The following is a 20,986-nucleotide window of genomic DNA, read 5'->3' on the forward strand; positions in this document are numbered from 1 at the left end:
GCTTTTTTGTTTTAGCCCAACTGCCCCCGAGAAGCTGTCAAAGCGGTCGAGAGGAAGCAGCAGAGGGCACACTCCGGGAGATGCTGATGCGTCCAGGTCGCGTGTAGTGATGATTAGAGATCGATCATGACTCAACCGCCACTCGCTTTCTCGCCCCGTGCCTCCAGCCCGGCGCAGGCAAATCGCACAACACACGTCACAGGGTTCGCTCTCTATGCTTTGCTTTGTTAATCAGATGGAGAGTAATGGAATCGGAAAAAAAATTAAAAAGCGTGAAATTTAATTTCCTTTTTGCCTCAAGTCAAGTCAGGGCGTGCGGACGGTCGACTGTGCAGGATTGTAAATTACTGGGCCGATTGAGCCTGCGCGCTACAATTAGCCTATGGCCTTGGCCTTTTTTAATTCATCGTCGATGGGGGAGCTGGAAGAGGGAAGGGGAAGGGCGACCAGGGATTTAGGGCGTGCTTTAAAGATTGATACAGAAAATCTTTAAAAACAAAAACTACAATAATCTTCAAACGGACCTTAAATTGCACATTGGGGAGTTGATAGAGCGTTCTAATAGCTTTTCGAAAACATTATTAGTGATTTGCATTGTTTGTTTCTTTTTGTACATGGACATTTGCATGCTAAAATTATGTCAATACTGAAAAAAAAATGTAAACAAATTTGCCGATTCGTCGCAAGCTGTATCATGTAGGATTGAATTTATAAGCTAAAATATACAAACAGAAAAAAAAAACAAAACGATTTTGCAATTCATGTCTTTGTTTGTACATAATTGGCGGGTGAAAAAAGCAACACGGCAGAAAACAACTGTCAACTTGGGTATGAAAAATACACACAAGTACGATGATTTGAACTTTGACAGTTAGAATTAATCATTTTGCAGAAATTAATTGATTGCTTTTTAAATTTCTCACCGAAACCCGGTTCTTTAAATACTTGTGAAGATTCCCCAGCCTACCGAAACGGGAATCTTTACATCGTTTAACGATTTTAAGTAATGAAATCAATCGAACATCAGGTTTTGTTGAAATACACGAGTTGTTCGTTTTCGGCTATTCAACTTTGGCTATACCGTTGTTGTCGCTAATTTTAACGTAATGTGTGAAGGAACAGTGTGTTCCCAAATTAATGAATTTAAGTTATGTGGTTATTAATTTGATTGATAGAATTTGAAGTATAACAATTGCTTTACCAATTTTGGAAGTGAATTTTGAGGTGTATACGATGTTTTGAGGATTTATGAAATCTAATTAGATTTTGTAGTGTTTTTTTGTAATATCAAAATAGAGTTGTCATAAATCTACTAAATATGTCATAAATCTACTCAAACGCTATAAATTGAACATAATTGCTTCAAGAAGAGTCAGTATTTGTTGACTTGCAGACAAGAAAAGGTGCGTTTACAGCGACTATGCATTGACATTGGACATGCGACTTCTTTGTCTTACCACCCTTGCTTTGGGACATTTTTTTTTCGATAACAAACACAGTCGCAGCTCCTTTATCATTCCACTGATAGGCTGAAACTGCAGCTTTCTGGTGAAAGGTGTCCCAGTATTGCAATTTACAATTTCAAACATTGCACATAAAGGGAGTGAAGTGAAAAAGGTTGTAAATTAGGAGATTATTAGTTAAAAGAATTAAATTTAAAAAATACACATCGCAGCAATATCAGCCGGTGGAAGAGCCCCTGCAAAGCAAAGGTGCGCGTGCATGACCTGGACACATTGTACACGTTCTAATAAAGCGTTTTTCATGAAACAAAGCGATCTAATGCAACGCGACCGGCTTGAGATCAATGTACGCTCTCCTGCCAGTCCTTCATCTCGTTACCTATCATGGACACAATACACACACACAGAGAGACAAATGAGGGAGTACACACGCGCGCGTCCTATCAAAAAATTGGAAAACGCATCAAGATCACGGGACAGTCCAGGTTTGTTTTTTTTTGACAGCTCTCGACCAGCGCCAGGTAAATATGCCAACAAAAAAAAACGGCCACCGATGCCATTCGGGCGCTTTTGTGTGTGTTCTTCTTCCACCTTTACTAGCTGGCGCATCATGCGCATACGCACATTTATGTCACCCACCTTTATGGCGATCGGCAATGATCATTAGCGGAATGTGTGTGTGTGTTTTTGTTTAATAGTTTAACAGGTTGGGGTGGGTGGTGATGAGCGGTAGAAACAGGGGGGGGGGGAATAGAAACGGGAGCACACGGGAAGCTGCAAAAGGTAGCGCAGATAATGGACGGCAGTGTGGAATGAGATGCGCTGCGGTGGTATTGGTGGCTCTCGATCGGGGCGCGCGTTACGGTGCGATGCGACGCAGACACGCACGGGGCCTCTCGCTCGCTGTCTCTCTCTCTCTCTCTCTCTCACTACTGCTGCTCTATGGCCGGAGTGGGCCCGTGCAAGGAGGAGCGGGGATTTTTTTTCTTCTTCTATTGCTGCTACTGCTTCTTTTTTCTGTTTTCTCTTTGGCCCTTTTGGAGTGTCGTCACACTGATAACCACCCCATAAATGTGTGGGTGATGGAGGGGGGGGGGGGGGGGAGAAAGGAATGGGACAGCCTGCAGTGAGATGGTTATCGATCGCGGTTTTTTTTTGTGTGTGTGCTTTTTTGTTTGCTTTAATGCCCAACCATGTGTGAGTGTGTGCGTTTGCTTACGTCTAGCGGTCGCCTAGGGAAGCTGCATAGCGATGCACCGATCGATGCAGCCTGGGGTGAGTGCTGGAGACAAAAAATAAATAAAAATTCGGGACAGCTGACGGCCCGGGCGTGTTGCCTCGTTTCTTCTTCCTTTTTTTGTGCGTTTTTTTTTGTCACAACACACCGGAAAGGTTGATTGGCGAACTATGCTGGCCTAATGTTAAAATATGCTCCCAGGCCGTTCCCTGGCCATTCCTCTGCGCTTCTCGACGTCATTTTGCCCGCCTTTGTTTTATCACATTTAGCTTGGCGAAGCGAAACACAACAATACGCACGCAGTTTAATAAACTTTAGCAATTGCAATGGATAAGGTGGACGGTACTCGGACCCGGCACACGCAACGAGCGAAAGAGAGAGAGAGAGAGACAGAGAGAGATATAGAGCGAGACAGAGCGCGCGCAACGGCGAATGGAATAAAAAATATATATAGGCAGCGTTCGTGTGTCTCTTACCCCTCCTACTACACTTACCACAACTGCCCGGCACTGTGCACTGCGTTTCCATACACTATTTTTATTTGAGTGTTTTATTCCCTCGCGCTCTCTCTCTCACACACACACAAAGGTACGGCTGCCGATAAATGCTCACATTCGCTTCCGTTTGCTCACGCACGCACGACTTGCAAACAACGGCAGCAACACACCATTATTCGAAATTAAAACATTAACCGTTTTACTTTTCTGTTTTTTTTTTTGCTTCTTCCGTTCATCTACCACTCTTTCTCTCTCTCTCTCTCTCTCTCTCTCTCTCTCTCACTCGCACACACACGCACCCTTTTTGCCCGCTCTGCTTTCTTTACCGAAACAACACACACCGTCGTCACAGACCCGAAAGTGTCGGCACACACGCATACACGTCCGGACGGTTCGAGCTTTGCTTGGGAAGTAAGGGCGATCTCGTTTATCCGTGGTGTGTAGCGCTCGCACACGCGCGCGTGCTGGCACCCGCTGCCGACCCTGTTCCCGACGGCGCACCCTTGGCTGCCACGGATGATGCGGTGGCGGCCGTCTCGCGCCGCTGTCAGTTTGGCGGCTCCAATACCCGGGGTGGTGAATTTTGATTTTGAAAAAGTTGTTTTCTCCGTTTTTCTGCATTTTTTCACATCCAGCGATTCTCGCGATGATTGAATATTTTCATACTTAAATTGTACTTTGATTCGTTTAATTCTATTTTTAAAAAATTATTGCACAATCGGTTTGTTTTCGACTGCCAAAGAAAGGTAAAAAGCAATCGTTTGATGCTATGCAGAACCGTCACGTGGCTGATGCACAGCGGGGGGATGATTTACCTGGGGAAGCACAACGGACACCGTGCTCACCCCTATTTTAAACGTCATTTGAAGACGTCGAGCCCTAAACATCGAATGCTGCGAGTTCGTGTAATCCGGGCGGGCAAGAATGTTGATGATTTGCGATTTATTTTCAAGCAAATTTGCTGAAATAAAAATGTAAAAAAAATACAGTCTGCTCCCGAGTTACGCGGATTCCGAGATATGCAATTTTTTTTTTCCATTTGACTGATCAAATGTCAAATCAGTGTAATTTGCTGCAAGAATTGTCCAATCCAGTATAAATTGCATTTTTACTGATACATTCAATACACTTAAAAGCCATAAATATCAGAATGTTCTACACGAATCATATAAAATAAATTATAAAGCGTATAGAAGTACTTTGGGCAGGTCTGGTGGTACAGTCGTCAACTCGTACGACGTAACAACATGCCCGTCATGAGTTCAAGTCCCGAATAGACCGTGCCCCCATACGTAGGACTGACTATCCTGCTATGGTAACAATAAGTCACTGAAAGCCAAGCTCATTTCACTAGTGGGTAAAGGCAGGCCTTGACCGACAGCGGTTGTTGTGCCAAAGAAGAAGAAGATAGAAGTACTAAATTTAATTGAAAAAAAACCGAGTAATCAATAGCAATTTGGTCGAAAACCGCGAAATTCGACTTACGCGGATATTCGAGTTAGGTAGTTTCCTCGGTAACGCACAAACCGCGTAACTCGGGAACAGGCTGTAAATTAAATTCATCAAATATTGTTTGTGCGCCGTGAATAAGTTTGAATTGATTTTAAGCTACATTTTTAATTTTCTTGCCGCTGACAATTGGAAAAAATTAATAAAAACTTTAAACTCTGTTAGCGCGTGGCCACGGAGGTGACGAAATGTTGAATGTTATTTTTTCAACTTTATTAAAATTGCTTGACAACTGCAAAAAAGAGCTTTTCTCGTGACCGCATCAAAAATATACATAAGGACGACAAAAAGCTCAAACATCCGAAAGTTATCGATAATTTGTTTAAGAAGTACTACATAGGTATATAAATCAGTTAGAAACATGCATTTTAGCATTATTATCATAGCAATGCGGCAAATAGCGGACCACTCCGGATCACTCCGGATCACTCCGAATCACTCCGGATCAGTCCGGATCAGTCCGGATCACTCCAGATCACTCCGGATCAATCTGGATTACTCCGGATCAGTTGAAATGAGTCCGAATCAGTCCAAATGAGTCCGGGTCACTCTAGCTCACTTCGGATCAGTCCGGATCAGTCCGAATGAGTCTGAATGTCTGCGAACAGACGGCGTCCACGGGCCTGCCCACGCCCGAATGCACAGCCGAGGGCATACGATTCTATCTTCACCATTAACATGAGAGGGACAGAGCTTATACCCCGAACGTACCCGAAAGGTATGCATGCTTCACTCATCAGTATCTAAAGGCAAGGACAAGGCAAAAGAGACATAGAAAAGTTACACGACTACACTTGTCCTCTAGACTGATCCGAAGTGATCCGGATTGACTGATCCGGACTCGGAGTCGATGAGTCCGGAGGTTTGCTCGTGCGCACCCTCCCCTCCCCTCCCCCAGGTAAAACAGTCCGGAGTAACTCCGAGTCCGACTCCGAGGGGTAACGGAGTCGGATCGATCCGACTCCGGTAAAAAATCGTATTTACCCATCACTACTACCCAGACAGCCAAAATAGCCAGTGACTTTAAGGGCTTACAACGTTTGAATGCGTTATCCAATATCGATGCATTATTGTGAAAAAATTGAAAAAAAAACTAACGCAATTTCAGAACAATCACGAACAATTCCTATAAAATTTTATGACCAAGAATTTCGCAACGAAGATTTTTGTGACCGAAAATTTTGCGACCAAGAATTTTGCAACCAAGAATTTCACGATGAAGAATTTTGCGATCAAGAATTTCACGATGAAGAATTTTGCGACCAAGAATTTCACGATGAAGAATTTTGCAACCAAGAATTTTGCAACCAAGAATTTTGCGACCAACTATTTTGCGACCAACTATTTTGCGACCAAGAATTTTGCGACCAAGAATTTTGCAACCAAGAATTTTGCAACCAAGAATTTTGCAACCAAGAATTTTGCGACCAACTTTTTTGCGACCAACTATTTTGCGACCAAGAATTTTGCGACCAAGAATTTCTCGATGAAGAATTTTGCGACCAAGAATTTTGCGACCAACTATTTTGCGACCAAGAATTTTGCGACCAAGAATTTTGCAACCAAGAATTTTGCGACCAAGATGTTTGCGACCAAGAATTTTGCGACCTTTTAAATGCGAATGGTTCCAAAATTATTGGTCGCAAACATCTTGGTCTCAAAATTCTTGGTCGCAAAATTCTTGGTTGCAAAAATCTTGGTCCCAAAAATCTTGTTCGCAAAATTCTTGTTTTTTGTTACAATCTATATCGCAATAGTGTTGGTTAAAATTCTACAATAAGATAGTCCCTTAGGAGGAGTTTTTTGGGTTCCGTTGTTAAAATCAATTCCCAGATGAAGCACAAAATCCATTATGAAGGCGTTCAGAAAGGAAAATATGCAACAAAAGCTGAAGAAGTAAAAAAACAGTCACATTTTACGGTCATGTTTTGATATTTAAGTTCTCGCAAAAATTATGTTTACTGGGATGCCGTTCATACGGACACATTTAAAAGCCATTTATCCGGAGTAACAAAAAAACATAACATGTGAAATAAATCATTCTCCATGCTTGTGTGGATAAGCAAATTTCCCATCCCGCCTTCGCTTTCTCCTCCGTTTCATAGCTCGAGCGCACCGAGCTCAGAAACTACTGCTGACCCAGAAGCGCAACTCCGAGGGAGCCGCATGCCGAACCAAACCACATCATCATCTGGCAAAATCTGGCGCCATACATTTGCAAAGCCCCCTTCCGAACAGTCGGAAGTGAGGTTACGGCAATGGTCGGAAGAAGCACAAAAAACACACATACACACACAAATCTCGCACCAGATCAAAAGACATCCAATACAGCCCCTGGGGGGGACGGCCGGAGCAATGAGCCACCGATCATTACCCCATTGACACTTCAAACCCCCCGTCTCGCCGGGTGTGCCTCCTTGCAGCTGCCTCCAAACCGCTGCACTAGTAAGGATTCACTAGGAATGGTGGAGCAGTAGGGGAGGGGTGAATGGAGAGAAGGGACTCATTACTACACATCCTACGAGCCGAGCCGGTTGGCCGTAGCCGACCGGCAAACGAAATGTGTCGATGCGGCTAGTGTTACCCGGGGGCCCAACCGGCTTCGCGAACGTTCGTCGCCTCCACACCGGCGCTGGTTCCTGAATGAATCCTTACACCTCTCTGGCCGTCCGTCCGTCGACCCCGCGGTCGGAAGGGGGCAAAAAGCGGGGCAAGAGATGGCACCAACAGTTTTCGTGCGAAGGAAACCGCAGCACTGCCAGGTACGCTCGCTGCGGTATTGATTTCCAGCCACCGCTTGATGGGACGGCACGGGGACCCTTGAGGGTTCGGTTACACATCTATCCACCGGAGGGGTTATTTTTGTAACGCCAGTTCCGAATTCGAAATGCTCGGTGCTTGTGTGTGTGTGTGTGTGTGTGTGTGTGTGTGTGTGAGTAAGAGATGGATGGTTTCTTCTTTTTATGTTGTCGGGGGAAGGACGGAAACCCTTACCTGTCGGGCGGCTCAGTTCGAGTTGGATCGTGCAGCAGTAAGTACACGCGTCGTGGCAGTGCGTCGTCGTCACGATCGCGACGAAGGGACGTTTCCGTGTGTGTGTGTGTGTCGGTGTTTTTAAAGAGAGAGAAAAAAAGGAAGAAGGGAGAGTGGGTGTTTGGGAGCTGGCACAGTGAACGAAATTGATGGACTCCCCGCATGTACCCCAGGGCACCCAGTGAGTGATGTTAGGGAGCGTTTTTTAGGCAGGCGTCCCGGAACAGTGCCCCATACCAGTCAACCCAACCAAAACGCAACCGAACCAGCCGGGATAGCAAAGGTTAACGCCGACGTGTCCGCCTCCTGCCGGCCAGTTCCATGACCAAGCAATCGGCAATCAAACTGCTCAACATGGTGGCGAACGGACGCAAGCGACACTCGTCGATCAACGAGCAGCAGCTGGTGCCGCTCGAGCCGCCACCGGGCAGCTGCCTGTCGTCGCCGACGCCGCCGCCGCCCGCCGGCTCCGGCACCGGCCGCTGCTATCAGTCGTCCCTGCGCAGCTACAGCAAGTGGTCGCCGACCGAGCAGGGCGCGACGCTCGTCTGGCGCGATCTGTGCGTGTACGCGACGGCCGGACCGGCCAAGAGCGGCGGCTGCGGGGGCGGGAGCGGTCCGCCCGGCTGCCACCGGCCCACGATCAAGCGCATCATCAACAACGTGAGCGGTGCGGTCACGCCCGGGACACTGATCGCGCTGATGGGCTCGAGCGGTGCCGGCAAGAGTACGCTCATGTCGGCCCTCGCCTACCGTACACCCCGTAAGTGTTGCGTAGGGGAGGGATTGGGGAGCTACGGAGGCTCTTGGGCACAGTGCTGGGCCAGTTTAACGGGAGGGAGGCTATTACGGGTATCGAATTCCGCAATGTTAATGTAACATCTAAGGCTTAGCAAGTGGACGGAATGGACGTTTGTATCCAGTTACAAGCCGCGTCCACACCGCAACCAAGAAATCCCAGTGCTTGGTAATGGCGTAACAGAGCGCCTAAGATGTCTAGTTTCTAGTGCCTAAGGCCTCGGGACCACGGGGCCTTCTCAAGCTGAGGACACATTCTCAAGTGCTCAAAACTAGTCCTCAGACGCAAGCCCGTGGCCGTCGTCAATTGTTTTCTCACTCTGAGAACTGAACTGAACTGAAATAGCCACTCATGTTTTATTTGGAGCCTTAAATAGAAATTAAGTTTTTGATCGCATGTTTTTAAACCTTTTTCAATTATAAACATTGAATACATTTTCCAAAGTGATTACCGAGGATCGAATAGCACAATTGCTCAATTTTCAATTAGTCGATCGCTGCACCGTAAACTTTCTCAAAGATTCTCAAACTATTTTGTGTCGATTCGACAAACGTTGAGAACGTAGGTTTCTCAAAAGCACTCAACCCCATGACCCCGCGGCCTAAGATGTCTTCCTAGAGAAGTTGAACAATTATTGGAAGTAAAGTCGTCCTAGACGCAGATCAACACATATGCTGTTGCTGTAGGTCTTAGTTAAGAACTTCTCAAATTATTCCGGAAGATGTCTTCTGTAAGAACATGGCAGCCCTTGTGTTCCTGATTCCTGAAGACACTAAATTTCGAATGATAGAAATTCTATCAGAAAATACAGCTATTTTGTTTCAAGCGATTGATCAACAAACTATTCTGTATCATCTCATGTCTCAAATGAAGACATCTTCAGCACAAACAATTGACGAGCTTAAGGTTTCTGAAGGTATCAAAGTACTAATATGAGCTATTGGTTCAAAGGATACTCCCGAAGGTTTCTGTTACTCCTTAACGTTCGTCCACTAGCATTCTTAACCGCTTTATGTATAATTATTCTTAAAATTTCGTTCCTGAGTTTAAGGTTCCTGGAGATATTAGGTAACGGCGATCAAACAGAAAGATCGATTCAGAAATATCGGAACGTCTGATATTCCACATCGATGGCCGTGCTAGACCTATTTCCTTGAAAAGATGAAATTATCTCAGTTGTTTTGTTCTTGAACTAATTCCTGATCATAAGGAGTAGAGGTCTTTCCAGAAAGAGCGAAAACAGAGTCTATGTTCCCAGGCACAAACCATTCTATGCCGCCTAAAGTTGTCTTCAATAGATTTTTCGACAGTTCCAGCCGATTAGTTTCTACTGAAAAGCTATTCACGAGCCTGGAGGTTCCCCTAGATGGTCTCTATTTTCAAAATAGTCATTAAAGAAGAAAAAACCAACAACATAATGTGCCACGTAAAATCCCTTCAATGGCTTCCAGGTCGTCATGTCGACATAGTCCTCCAGCAGATGAATTAACAGCAGCAAACTTCCCGAAAGGCAACACCGGAGCTGAATGTTTTGCAAATATCTTCCACTGCTAAACAACTGCGATCAATAATCATTTACCAAAACACACAAAAGCAAAGCCTTCGGCACCGTCTCGCCGTCCGTTAATATCCCCCTCACGATCTCCTGTACGCGTCGCTCCTTCCCAAAGCAACAAAAACTTACATTGAAATGGTCCTCCCGGCATTGGCAGGGCTTCCTGTGTCGGCTTCTTAACCGGTTTACACATGTGTATTTCACCGCACTGCTACAATGTGCGACGGTCGATGCGTCTACGTCAGCTGTGGCGGTTGGCACGGTTGGTGGAAACCAAACAAAACTGTCCACGCAGACATCTTCAGCTTAGCGAACGAACCAGTGCCCACCAACGGTCCCAAATAGCTTCAAAGTAGTTTGCGCCATTTTGCTGCAGGTGAATGTCTTCGCTGTGTGTGAGCTGGGGTGGGGTGGGGGAGAATGGTAAAGGGGAAATCTTGTCCATCATACGTAAACATAAGAGGTTTCCTTCCGCCGTGAGCCCTCGCCTGAAGGGCTGGAAAATAACATAATCCTTCAGGGGTTTCCCCTGAATTCTTCGCCTGCTCGCACAACTGATCGCTCTTTCTTCCCTCCAGCGGGAACCGTCGTCCAGGGGGACATCCTGGTGAACGGGCAGCCGGTCGGGCCGTACATGTACCGGCTGAGCGGGTTCGTGCACCAGGACGACCTGTTCGTCGGCTCGCTGACCGTGCACGAGCACATGTACTTCATGGCGAAGCTACGGCTGGATCGGCGCGTCGGCCACCGGGCGATCGACCAGACGATACGGGACCTGCTCGAGCGGGTCGGGCTGGCCCGGTGCGCCGGCACCCGCATCGGCGAGGCCGGCGACGGCAAGATGCTGTCCGGGGGCGAGAAGAAGCGGCTCGCGTTCGCGACCGAGCTGCTGACCAAGCCGACGCTGCTGTTCTGCGACGAGCCGACGACCGGCCTGGACTCGTACGGTGCGCAGGCGCTGGTGTCGACGCTGCAGCAGCTGGCCCGCCGCGGCACCGCGATCATCTGCACGATCCACCAGCCGTCCTCGCAGCTGTTCTCGATGTTCGACCAGGTGATGCTGCTGGCGGAGGGCCGGGTCGCGTACGCCGGCCGGCCGCACGAGGCGCTCGCCTTCTTCGCCCGGCACGGGCACGCCTGCCCGCCCAGCTACAACCCGGCCGAGTATCTGATCGGGGCGCTCGCGACCGCCCCCGGCTACGAGCAGGCGTCCCAGCGGGCCGCCCACCGCCTGTGCGACCTGTTCGCGGTGAGCGAGGCGGCCGGCCAGCGCGACGTCCTCATCAACCTGGAGGTGCACATGGCCGAGAGCGGCGACTATCGCGTGACCGACGAGGTGCAGCATCTGGCCGGCCGGCCCCACTGGCTGCACACGACCGCCTGGCTGACGTACCGGGCGCTGCTGACGGTGGTGCGCGACCCGACCGTGCAGTACCTGCGCCTGCTGCAGAAGATTGTAAGTGATCGCAAGCCGACGTCCAGGGAAGATCCTTCATCCTTCACGTGTCCTTTCGTGCTTTCTCCCCTCCCTCTCACGCACAGGCGATCGCACTGATGGCCGGGCTCTGCTTTGCCGGTGCGATCGAGCCGACCCAGCTCGGGGTGCAGGCGACGCAGGGCCTCCTGTTCATCCTCATCTCGGAGAACACGTTCACGCCGATGTACGCGGTGCTGGCCGTCTTTCCCGAAACCTTCCCGCTCTTTATGCGCGAAACGAAGAACGGCCTGTACCACCCGTCCCAGTATTACGTCGCGAACGTGGCCGCGATGCTACCCGGGCTCGTGCTGGAGCCGCTCGTGTTCGTGCTGATCGCGTACTGGCTCGCGGCACTGCGCCCCACGATCTACGCGTTCCTGGTGACGGCGGCCGCCGCCACGCTCGTGATGAACGTGTCCACCGCGTGCGGTTGCTTCTTCTCGGCCGCGTTCAACTCGCTGCCGCTCGCGATGGCCTACCTGGTGCCGTTCGACTACATCCTCATGATCACGTCCGGCGTGTTTATCCACCTGAACACGATGCCGGCCGCGACCCGCTGGCTGCCGTACATCTCCTGGATGATGTACGCGAACGAGGCGATGTCGATCGCCCAGTGGGAAGGTGTCAGCAATATAAGTAAGTAGTAAGGGAGGACGACCCGAAAACCAGAAAAGGATGCAGTGTTTGATGGAAATATTTTTTTTTTGCCCAGCTTGCCCCGCCGTTGACGACAAGCTGCCCTGCCTGCGGACCGGCGGCGAGGTGCTGGAGCACTACAGCTTCAGCGAAACGCACCTGGCACCGAACCTGTGGGCGATGGTGTTGCTCTACTTCGGCTTCCACCTGCTCGGCTACCTGTTTCTGTGGCGCAAAACCAAGCGCTAGGCGCGTCCGGGCAATCTCACCATGTACTCGGCTTTTTTTTGGAAATACACCAGAGCGAAACCGTGTTCACTGTGTAGCGTTTGGGGTTTTTTTTTCTTCATTTTATTTGTTTGTTTCTTACAGAATTTGAATTTGCAAATTTGGCCAACGGAATTTTAACGGCAAAAAAGCAAAACATCGCACGTGGTGAATTTAGCAATTCGATGTTTAGCGATGACAATGCAATGAAACGATGTTTTTCCGAGTGTGACGAGCAGTTTATTGTTTTCTCGAAAGAACATTATTACAGAATTTGATGAATATTTTTGAGCGTTAGAAATACATTTTATTAATTTTCTCTCATAGTATTGTCAAGGATAGTCAAAAAAGTAAGTTATTGAGTTAGAATGTGAGGATGATTAGTATTATTTGTAGTAGCAAAAAACAAGTAAAAAGTACGATTAATTATCGAGAATTGTAACTGTTTTGGATTATGCTTTTTTCTTCGTTTTTTTTTCCACTAAACATATGGCTGAGTTTGTGATTGTCACCACGAGTATTTAAAAAATAAGAAACGATATCCATTTGTTTAACCTGTTTAGGCTTATTAGTACCCAAGTAGCCTTAAGAAACTCTATTTGATTATTAACAGTTTTTTAAAGCCTTTAAAAATCAAATAGAGTTTCTTAAGAGAATATGACATTTGCCAGCGTTACATCATAACGACGTATTCCGTTACACTCGTTTTTGTTCGATTCGGGTTACTATAACACACAGTGTTTTTCAAATTTTATGTACACCATTTCCAATTTATTCAATATTCGGAAATCATTTTTCATTCTTATTTATGTAATAATGCGTATTTATTTTCACAATAAACTATTTTTTTATTAACTGTTTGAAAACTATGTGTTTTCTTTTATTCCTGTATTTGAACTTGCGGTGATAATAAAAAAGAATTTAATAATAAAAAAATAATATTTCATATATTCAAATAATACATGTGAAGAGTTTGATAAAGGGTATGAAATATTTGCAAATGAGAAATTTTTTCATAAAAATGTATATTTTCTTGGGCAAAATAATATGCTCTTGATGACGATAATTTTTGAGACATACTGTACATGGTCACGTACATGGCGCCTCCATTTCTTATGTCAAAAAGTTCGTCAAGCTTCGTGTGTGTAGCTTGTGTGTAGATGGCAACAAAACCAAGCGTCTGCGACAACTTTTATCAGCTATTGTTTAATTTGTGTGTCATCATGATTTTATAACAGGTCAGTGTATCGATATTACCATTATCTTCACATGAGCTACATAAGTTTTATATTCCGCAGCATATTTGATTTGGATAGCGTTTGGACATCATGCTTTTCGTACACGGCTGCAGCTGACCTCCATGCTGATAATGGAAGAAACCCATGGAATGAAAGAAACTTATGTGATACAGTGACAATATGCAGTGACAAAACGATGAAATGTCGAATAAAAGTATTTGTGGTGAATTTATGCATTTATTCCATGAAATATTAACACCTTCTGTTGTAATTTAACGAAGATCTAGCAAATGCATATAGAATGAGACAGAGCAATACAGCCATCTCTGTCGATTTGTTCGTTGAGTTTGATATTTTTCGTTAAAAATACCGGCGAAATTTGAATTTTTAACGAAGCCAGGAAAGCGTTACGCAGTGTTTTAAGCCCTGAAATTACTGCTGTATGGAAAGCTAAAAGTAATACTTTTAGGCATACTTTTAACGGTTTCTTAACAGAATTGTGCTACTTGGGTAGTAAGCGACTGGAACCTTGAATATTCATAGAAAAAAAAAAGAAAGCTCCAGGTTTGTTCAACAGATGGCGCTTCATAACTCATCATTATATAGCTGTCATTTTCTTGCAATGTGTTTCGCCTATCTTTATCTAGTCATAGCCTATAATACCCTTCTAAATTTCTTAGCAAAAATCTATAAGAATCCCAAGCGCCACAGATTAAGCTTAAACGACTGGAAAATTGAATATCCATATAAAAAAATGAAAGCTCCACAGCTTCATTGGTTTGATCAATAGATGGCGTATTACAACTCATCATTATATTGCTATCCTGTTCTTGCAATGTGTTTCGACAAGTTTCATCTTATCATGACCTATATAGCCTTCTAACTTTCTGAGCAAAAATCTATATAAATGGTCGTGTGGTTAGATACGTGGGTATCAACACCAATGACCATTGCTCAAATCTCACTTGCTTCAGTGCTGGTGGTTTCCGTTGGAGTTTAGTATTTAAACAATCGTATCGCCGTTCTAGTTCTAGCGATGCATAACTTCAATGCGAAACCATACAACAGTACAGAGGAAATGAGAAAGCTCTCCTCCAAGCGATGAAGCTCAACTGGTTGGGGTATCCCACCAACAGATAGCGCCACCAGCTTTTTTGCTATTTTTACAATGCATGAGTCGTTTGGCGTCTGCTAAACGAAGTCTTTCTATATTCCGTTTAGGTAGAGAACTTGAGTCGTTTAGAAGCCGTTTAGTGGTCGTTTAGTGGATTTGTGGCACTTGGGATGGCCGTGTGTGATCAGATTCGTGAATAACAACACAAACGACTATTATTCAAATTTTAATTGTTTCTGTGCTGATGGCAATACATTGGAATTTAGATTTGAACATTCGTATCGCCGTTTTAGTTCTAGCGATGCATAACCTCAATGCGAAACCAAACAACATACTGAGGGAAGGAGAAGGCTTTCTAAGTGAAGAAAACTCCACTGTATTACTGTTTATCCCACCAACAGATGGCGCCTTTCAGCATTCAGCTCTTTTTGCTATTTTTAGAATGCATCATTTGTTCACCGTCTGCCAAATGGAGCCTTTTAAAATTTGCTTGAGCCGTTTAGAATCTGTTTAGAGGTCGTCTTGTCGATTAGTGGCGCTTGATATAGTTACAAAAAGTATCGTTTCAACCCTGAAACCGTTCACGACGAAGTGAATATTTATATAACTCCCTTTATAACTCCCTTTTTTACCCTTTAATAAAACTCCCTTTTTTCAAAATTCGCAATCGGTTCTTCGATTATGATTGGTATATAATTTCAAAAACAAAATATACGTCGATGTTTTCTCACGCAGTTCTGCAAGAATATTTTTGGTAGTACAGGTAGTCCCCGCGACACGTGGTACCCCTGGAACGCAAATTTTGAGATAGGAGATAGTTGGAAAAATTTCTCCATTTGATAGTTTTCTAAAGTAAATTGTGCTGATTTGACACAATAATTGTCAAATGTAAAATAAATCTTCCAAAAATTTCAATCTTCTGTCAAAATCGAAAATCAAATAACTAATTAAGAGGCTAAACCTATCTAGTTCTAACGATGCATAACTTCAATGAGAAACCACACAACAGTACAGAGGGAATGAGAAAGCTCTCCAAACAAGGAAGTTTCACTGTATCGCTATCCCGCCAACAGATGGTGCCACCAGCTTTTTTGCAATTTTTAGAATACATTTGCCGTCTGCTAAACGAAGTCTTTTTAGATTCCGTTTAGGTTGAGAGCTTAAGTCGTTTATAGCCCATTTGGTGGTCGTTTAGTGGATTTGTGGCACTTGGGTTAGGAGTCACTCGGCAGCAGTAGTGTTCATTTGTTAGTTTTTGGTTCTCCTACAATCAACTTGATAGAAAATATCTTAAATTTTAAAGCATTTAATTTTCCAGAATCATTTTGAAGGGCTAAAAGTAGATTACAATTGTTTGGGGCGAAACCACTTCTGAGAAATCAAATTTTATAGCAATTTGATCAAACTGCTTGGAAAACGAACTAAATGAAAAAAAATACGTGTACCATATATTTTTTCTTTTCTTTCTTCAAATTACATTCTTTCCCCGAGTTATGCGAATAATGCGTTCCGAAGACATTCGCGTACGTCGAATATTACGTTTTGCCAAAATATACTTCATTTATAATTTGAATTTTGAATACATTTAGTTTATTTATGAATTTTATTACCTGTTTATTTCAATTAGTGTAAAAAATGGGTTATTTCTGTCTTTTTATTGATTTAATACTTTAACAAAATTGTACTGATTTGACATATGCACTGTCAAAAATAAAAATTCGTGTAACTCAAATTAGCGTAACTCGAGTGTCTCGTAACTCGGGGAAAGACTGTAAATGAAAAACAAAACGTACACCAGCTGTTTTTTTTCTTTTGCTTCAAATTAGTACGTTTTACTTATATTCACCAACGTGGTGAATTAGCTTTTGATGAACGTCAATAGCAGTGTGGTGAATAAGCGCTAGCGTCATCATTGCCTCCTGGGAATCGTAGTTCCCTTTTCGCACCCGATCCCGCGTTTTCCCATTGCGGCATGTTTTGTTTGTTGATGTATTTGTAGTTTCCGCAATACATTTTCCAGTGCTACGCGATTGTGCGGAAAATAAAAGTGCGCGATAGAGATTAATTGCGAAGCGTGTAATCTGTCTACGGTGCGTTCCGGTGTTGTTGAGAGAAAAAACAAGAGAGAGACACGAAAAAAAAGAGCGTAGTCCCGTGCGGTCCTTTTTTGCGCGATGAGAAAATGGCTCCCTGCTCGACCACCGATCATCAGCACCAAGCAACCGGCCAGCAATCAGAGCAGGCGATGGAGGGTGCCGTCATCTTGGACGGCAGCGCCCAGCCGCCATTGAGCGCGCGGCTGCCGGGTCAATGTGCCGGCAACCGCAGCCATCGCTACAAGTGCGACCACTGCGAGCAAACGTTCAAGCGACGCGACGAGCTCGATCGGCACCGCTACACGCACACCGGAGTGGTAAGTGGCACTGGAGCGGGAAATGGAAAGGCGGCAAACCACACACACACCCACTCGTTTTGGTTTTTGCTTGCAGCACGCCTACCCCTGCCTGGAGCCGGACTGCGGCAAAGCCTACTCGAACCGGTCCCATCTGCTGCGGCACGTGCGGGCCTGCCATCTGGAGAGTGCCGGTACCGCCCGGCCCGAAGTCGACTGCAGCCATCCGAACTGCGCGATGAAGTTTACCACCCGGCAGGCGATGAAGCGCCACTACCAGACGAAGCACGTGCTGGGCAAACCGTACGCGTGCGACACGTGCGGCGAGCGGTTCTGGCGCAAGCTGCAGCTGAAGCTGCACAAGGTGCGCCACACCGGCGAGTATCCGCACCGGTGCGAGCACTGCGGCCAGGGGTTCGTGAACGCGCGCACGATGCGGAGCCACCGGTGCCGGCAGAACGCGCACCGCTGCCCGGACTGTGCGCGCGAGTTCCTGCGCTGGTCGGAGCTGGTGGTGCACCGGCGGCTCGACCATCCGACCCAGTACCGGTGCGACCAGTGCGACAAGCAGTTCAGCACGAAGCGCAACCTGAACCTGCACGGCCGGGTCCACCGGAAGCAGCAGGAGGCAGCCGCCGGCCAGGACGGCGAGCAGCAGCAGCAACAGCAGGTGGAGGTGCTGGTGTACGAGTGTCCGTACCCGGGCTGTCCCCGGTTTTACGAGCACGAGCGCAACCTGCACGCGCACGTCCGCTCGAAGCACGAGAGCCGCAAGCGGGAGGAGCTCGCCTGCCCGGTCGCCGACTGTGGCAAGGTGCTGGCGACCAAGCAGAAGCTGGAGCAGCACCGCCGGCTGCATCTGCGCGCGTCCAAAGCCCGGGCGCGGGCGTCCGCCCGCAAGGGACGGCGGCAGGCGGGCAGTAGCCGGGCCGCAGCGGGGACACCGGCGGCGGTCGCGAGCGAGACGGCGGAGCCGGCAGTGCCGGCCGGCGAGCCGTCCCGCCCGGCCGACGTGACCACCGACTCGGAGGTGGAGGGTGCCGGCCACATGCTCGAGGATTTGCTCGACAAGCACGTGCAGCACCTGTGCAGCCAGCTCGACACGCTGCGGTCGAATTTGGCCCCGATGTAAGCCCGTGCACAGTGTACAGAGGTTAGGTTTAGGTAGCGTTTTAGGTTCGAAAAGGTTTTGAAACAAACGGGCTCGTGTTTTTTTTTTTAATGCAGCACAGGAATATCTTTTTTTTCGGTTTACATTTAGTCATGTTAAGTAGAATTTTCTTTTTTAGTTTAGTTTTAGGGGGAATTATTTTTTTTTAAATTTCTGTACAGTTTGCATCTGTACACACCCACACGCATCACATGCAAGGTTTTACTGCTTTAAGTTATTATTACAGTGTGTAAGCGGTGTGTACGATTATTATTACTAATATTCTCTTATTTAAAATGAATTGCAAGCTCTGTTTAGAATCGACAGAGCGAGGAAGGAAAGTTTTTAGGGAATTAGTTATCAATAAGTGAGCTATCATTATTGTGCATTTACGTAGCAATATAGCGTGTTGATTGAAATATTTATCCAGCGGTGTGTCCTGTGTGATCTATTTATTTTAATTGTTGGTCGTTTGTTCGTTGAGCCATCGTTTGGGGTCTGCATTATTGCATCAGATTGCACAAATACTTCTAACAACTGGCCAAATCGTAAGCATCGGTAAAAGGCAAAGTTTTAAAGATGACTATTTTTTTAGAATATTTTGAATGATTTTTATCATTCAGTCTGGTTTGAAAGAGCACTCTGGAGTGAATGGCTATCAGGCCATTGGATTCGAGTCGGAAAATTTGACACGATTGCTCGTTGAAATAGACTTGTTATTTTAGAAATCTGCTTGGCAAATTCTAATCAAGAAAGACGCCCAATATCGCAGTAGGCGACAAAAAGCCCGACCAGCTCTCGCAGACGTCTTTAAAATACGCTTACAAAATTAAAATGTTTGCCAAAAAAAATAAGAAATTGCCTGATAGATATTCGAACGAAGTGATTTTAATCTAATTTCATTGAAATATCGATTGCTTTCATGTTGTTCTGTCCAATTTGGGTTTACTGGCTTTTAAATAATTTTATTTACTTAATTCTAACACCTAATACTACTTCATACTTTGCATAGCAAGTCAACTAAAATATTTAAAATACGTAGAATACGTTTTCATGGATAAATCTCACATACTCGGCACCTTCCTATGGAAACCTCCAAACCGCAATACCCAAATCGACGAACGACACATCTCGATTGCGGGAATAGAATTATGCTTATATAATCCATTTTTGATGATCCATTGAAAACACCTTTAGTGGTGTATTTTTGTTTTAAAAAAAACATTGCAAAACACACAAAAAGCGATGCGCGAAACATTACCGTAACGGTTAATGATTCAAATTTCCTTTAAATATGCCACACTTTGCAAATATGTAGGGGTAAACGAGGACAACTTTAACCATTGTCTCAAAGACCAACATTTTGTATGGGAAGCTATTGTTTTTCACATTTAAACTTCAATAACTTTCGTTGCGTTGAAAATTTAAATTTCAAATTTGGCACAAATGATTCGGACATTAGTCTTATTTACTTTAGTGAAAAAATAGGATTTTTACCGACTCGTTTACTATTTTTTAATATTTGTGTAAACAACACTCACCTTTTAAATTGATGTTTTTACTGCTATTTTATGTAAAATACATTGAAAGTGCCAATTTCCATGCATTATTCGTACGATTAAAAAAAATACATTTTAAATTGTTCAATATTGTTTCACAGTTAATGTTATGAAACCTTATACGTTTGGTAAGTATACTTGTTTAGATATAGAATTCCATGAAGAATACTAATTTCAACACTTTTCTCTGCTGGTATTATTTCTTGTAAATAAAAAAAGATTAAAAGAGAGCAAATATGAGGCAAAAGCAAAAAACGCATTTTATACGTTTGATTGTTTTTGTAAAAAAAAAAACTAATAAATAATACAAAAAAAGGTATTAACGATAATTTCTGCTTTTCTATTGGTATTCATCAAAACCAGCAGAATAATCCACTAAGTACATGATAACAAATTCATTGAATACGGTGCAGCATTGAAGGCCACCAATGAATAAACCGGTTCCATGTATAAAACAAAATGTTTAAATGTTTAAAAATAGTAAATGAAACTTCAAAAGTCCCATTTCCTCAACAAAGCTAATAAGATTAATGCCTTTCTCATTAAACCAAATTAGAATTTTTAATATTAGTTACACCATAAGTTATGAAGGTTTTAAAATTAAAATGTATAACTTCTCATACAAAATGTATGGAATTCTCGGGTATGTCGGGGTTTCAAAAGATAATATTGAAAAAAATATAAGGTTTTTTTTTTCTTTCAAAAATAAGTTCATGTTGTGCCCTTCATAAAAATTGTATTTTCTAAAATACGTGAAAAAATAAGTAGCTACCATTTTACAATAAAAAATAGTATCATTTTGAAAATGAAAATCATACCCGGGTGTCCGGTCGTAGAGTTAAAGGTTAAAATGTTTTTTTGTTAAATAAAAGCTAAAGGCAGGAGCCCAACTAAGCTGTTGCGAATTGTCGCTAACTAATTTTCCATCTGCTACGCTTATCAAAGGGTGCCAAAAAACTAACCAAAGCAAAAGAAATATGCTCAAAGCAATTCTATGTCGAGGGGAAATTATTACCCATTTCCGTTTTTCTTGATATGCCCAGTAAGGCTGGCGTTCAAT

The 20,986-nt window shown here is 44.8% G+C and overlaps 3 protein-coding genes across 8 annotated transcripts in view; 2 read left to right on the forward strand and 1 right to left on the reverse strand.

Moving 5' to 3' along the window:
- The window catches only part of LOC121588596, an 86,145-nt gene extending 82,491 nt beyond the window's left edge, over positions 1–3,654 (reverse strand). Inside the window, exon 1 of one of the 6 annotated variants that reach the window (XM_041906742.1) lies at positions 3,552–3,654. The gene's annotated coding sequence lies outside the window, so the exon portion shown is untranslated. The other 5 variants (XM_041906717.1, XM_041906726.1, XM_041906708.1 and 2 more) reach the window with 5 other exon arrangements.
- A 4,041-nt stretch (positions 3,655–7,695) lies between these two features.
- On the forward strand, positions 7,696–13,252 carry LOC121598313 (protein scarlet). The gene is made up of 4 exons (XM_041924969.1): positions 7,696–8,502; positions 10,672–11,549; positions 11,636–12,206; positions 12,283–13,252. Exons 1-4 carry the CDS (start codon positions 8,061–8,063, stop codon positions 12,453–12,455), a joined length of 2,064 nt encoding a protein of 687 aa, XP_041780903.1. The 5' UTR covers positions 7,696–8,060; the 3' UTR covers positions 12,456–13,252.
- Positions 13,253–16,747: 3,495 nt separating this feature from the next.
- LOC121597972 (zinc finger protein 567-like) lies at positions 16,748–19,280 on the forward strand. The gene is made up of 2 exons (XM_041924355.1): positions 16,748–17,238; positions 17,315–19,280. Exons 1-2 carry the CDS (start codon positions 17,008–17,010, stop codon positions 18,347–18,349), a joined length of 1,266 nt encoding a protein of 421 aa, XP_041780289.1. The 5' UTR covers positions 16,748–17,007; the 3' UTR covers positions 18,350–19,280.
- The last annotated feature ends 1,706 nt before the right edge of the window (positions 19,281–20,986 follow it).

This window comes from Anopheles merus, chromosome X, assembly GCF_017562075.2.
Source record: "Anopheles merus strain MAF chromosome X, AmerM5.1, whole genome shotgun sequence".
NCBI lineage: Eukaryota > Metazoa > Arthropoda > Insecta > Diptera > Culicidae > Anopheles > Anopheles merus.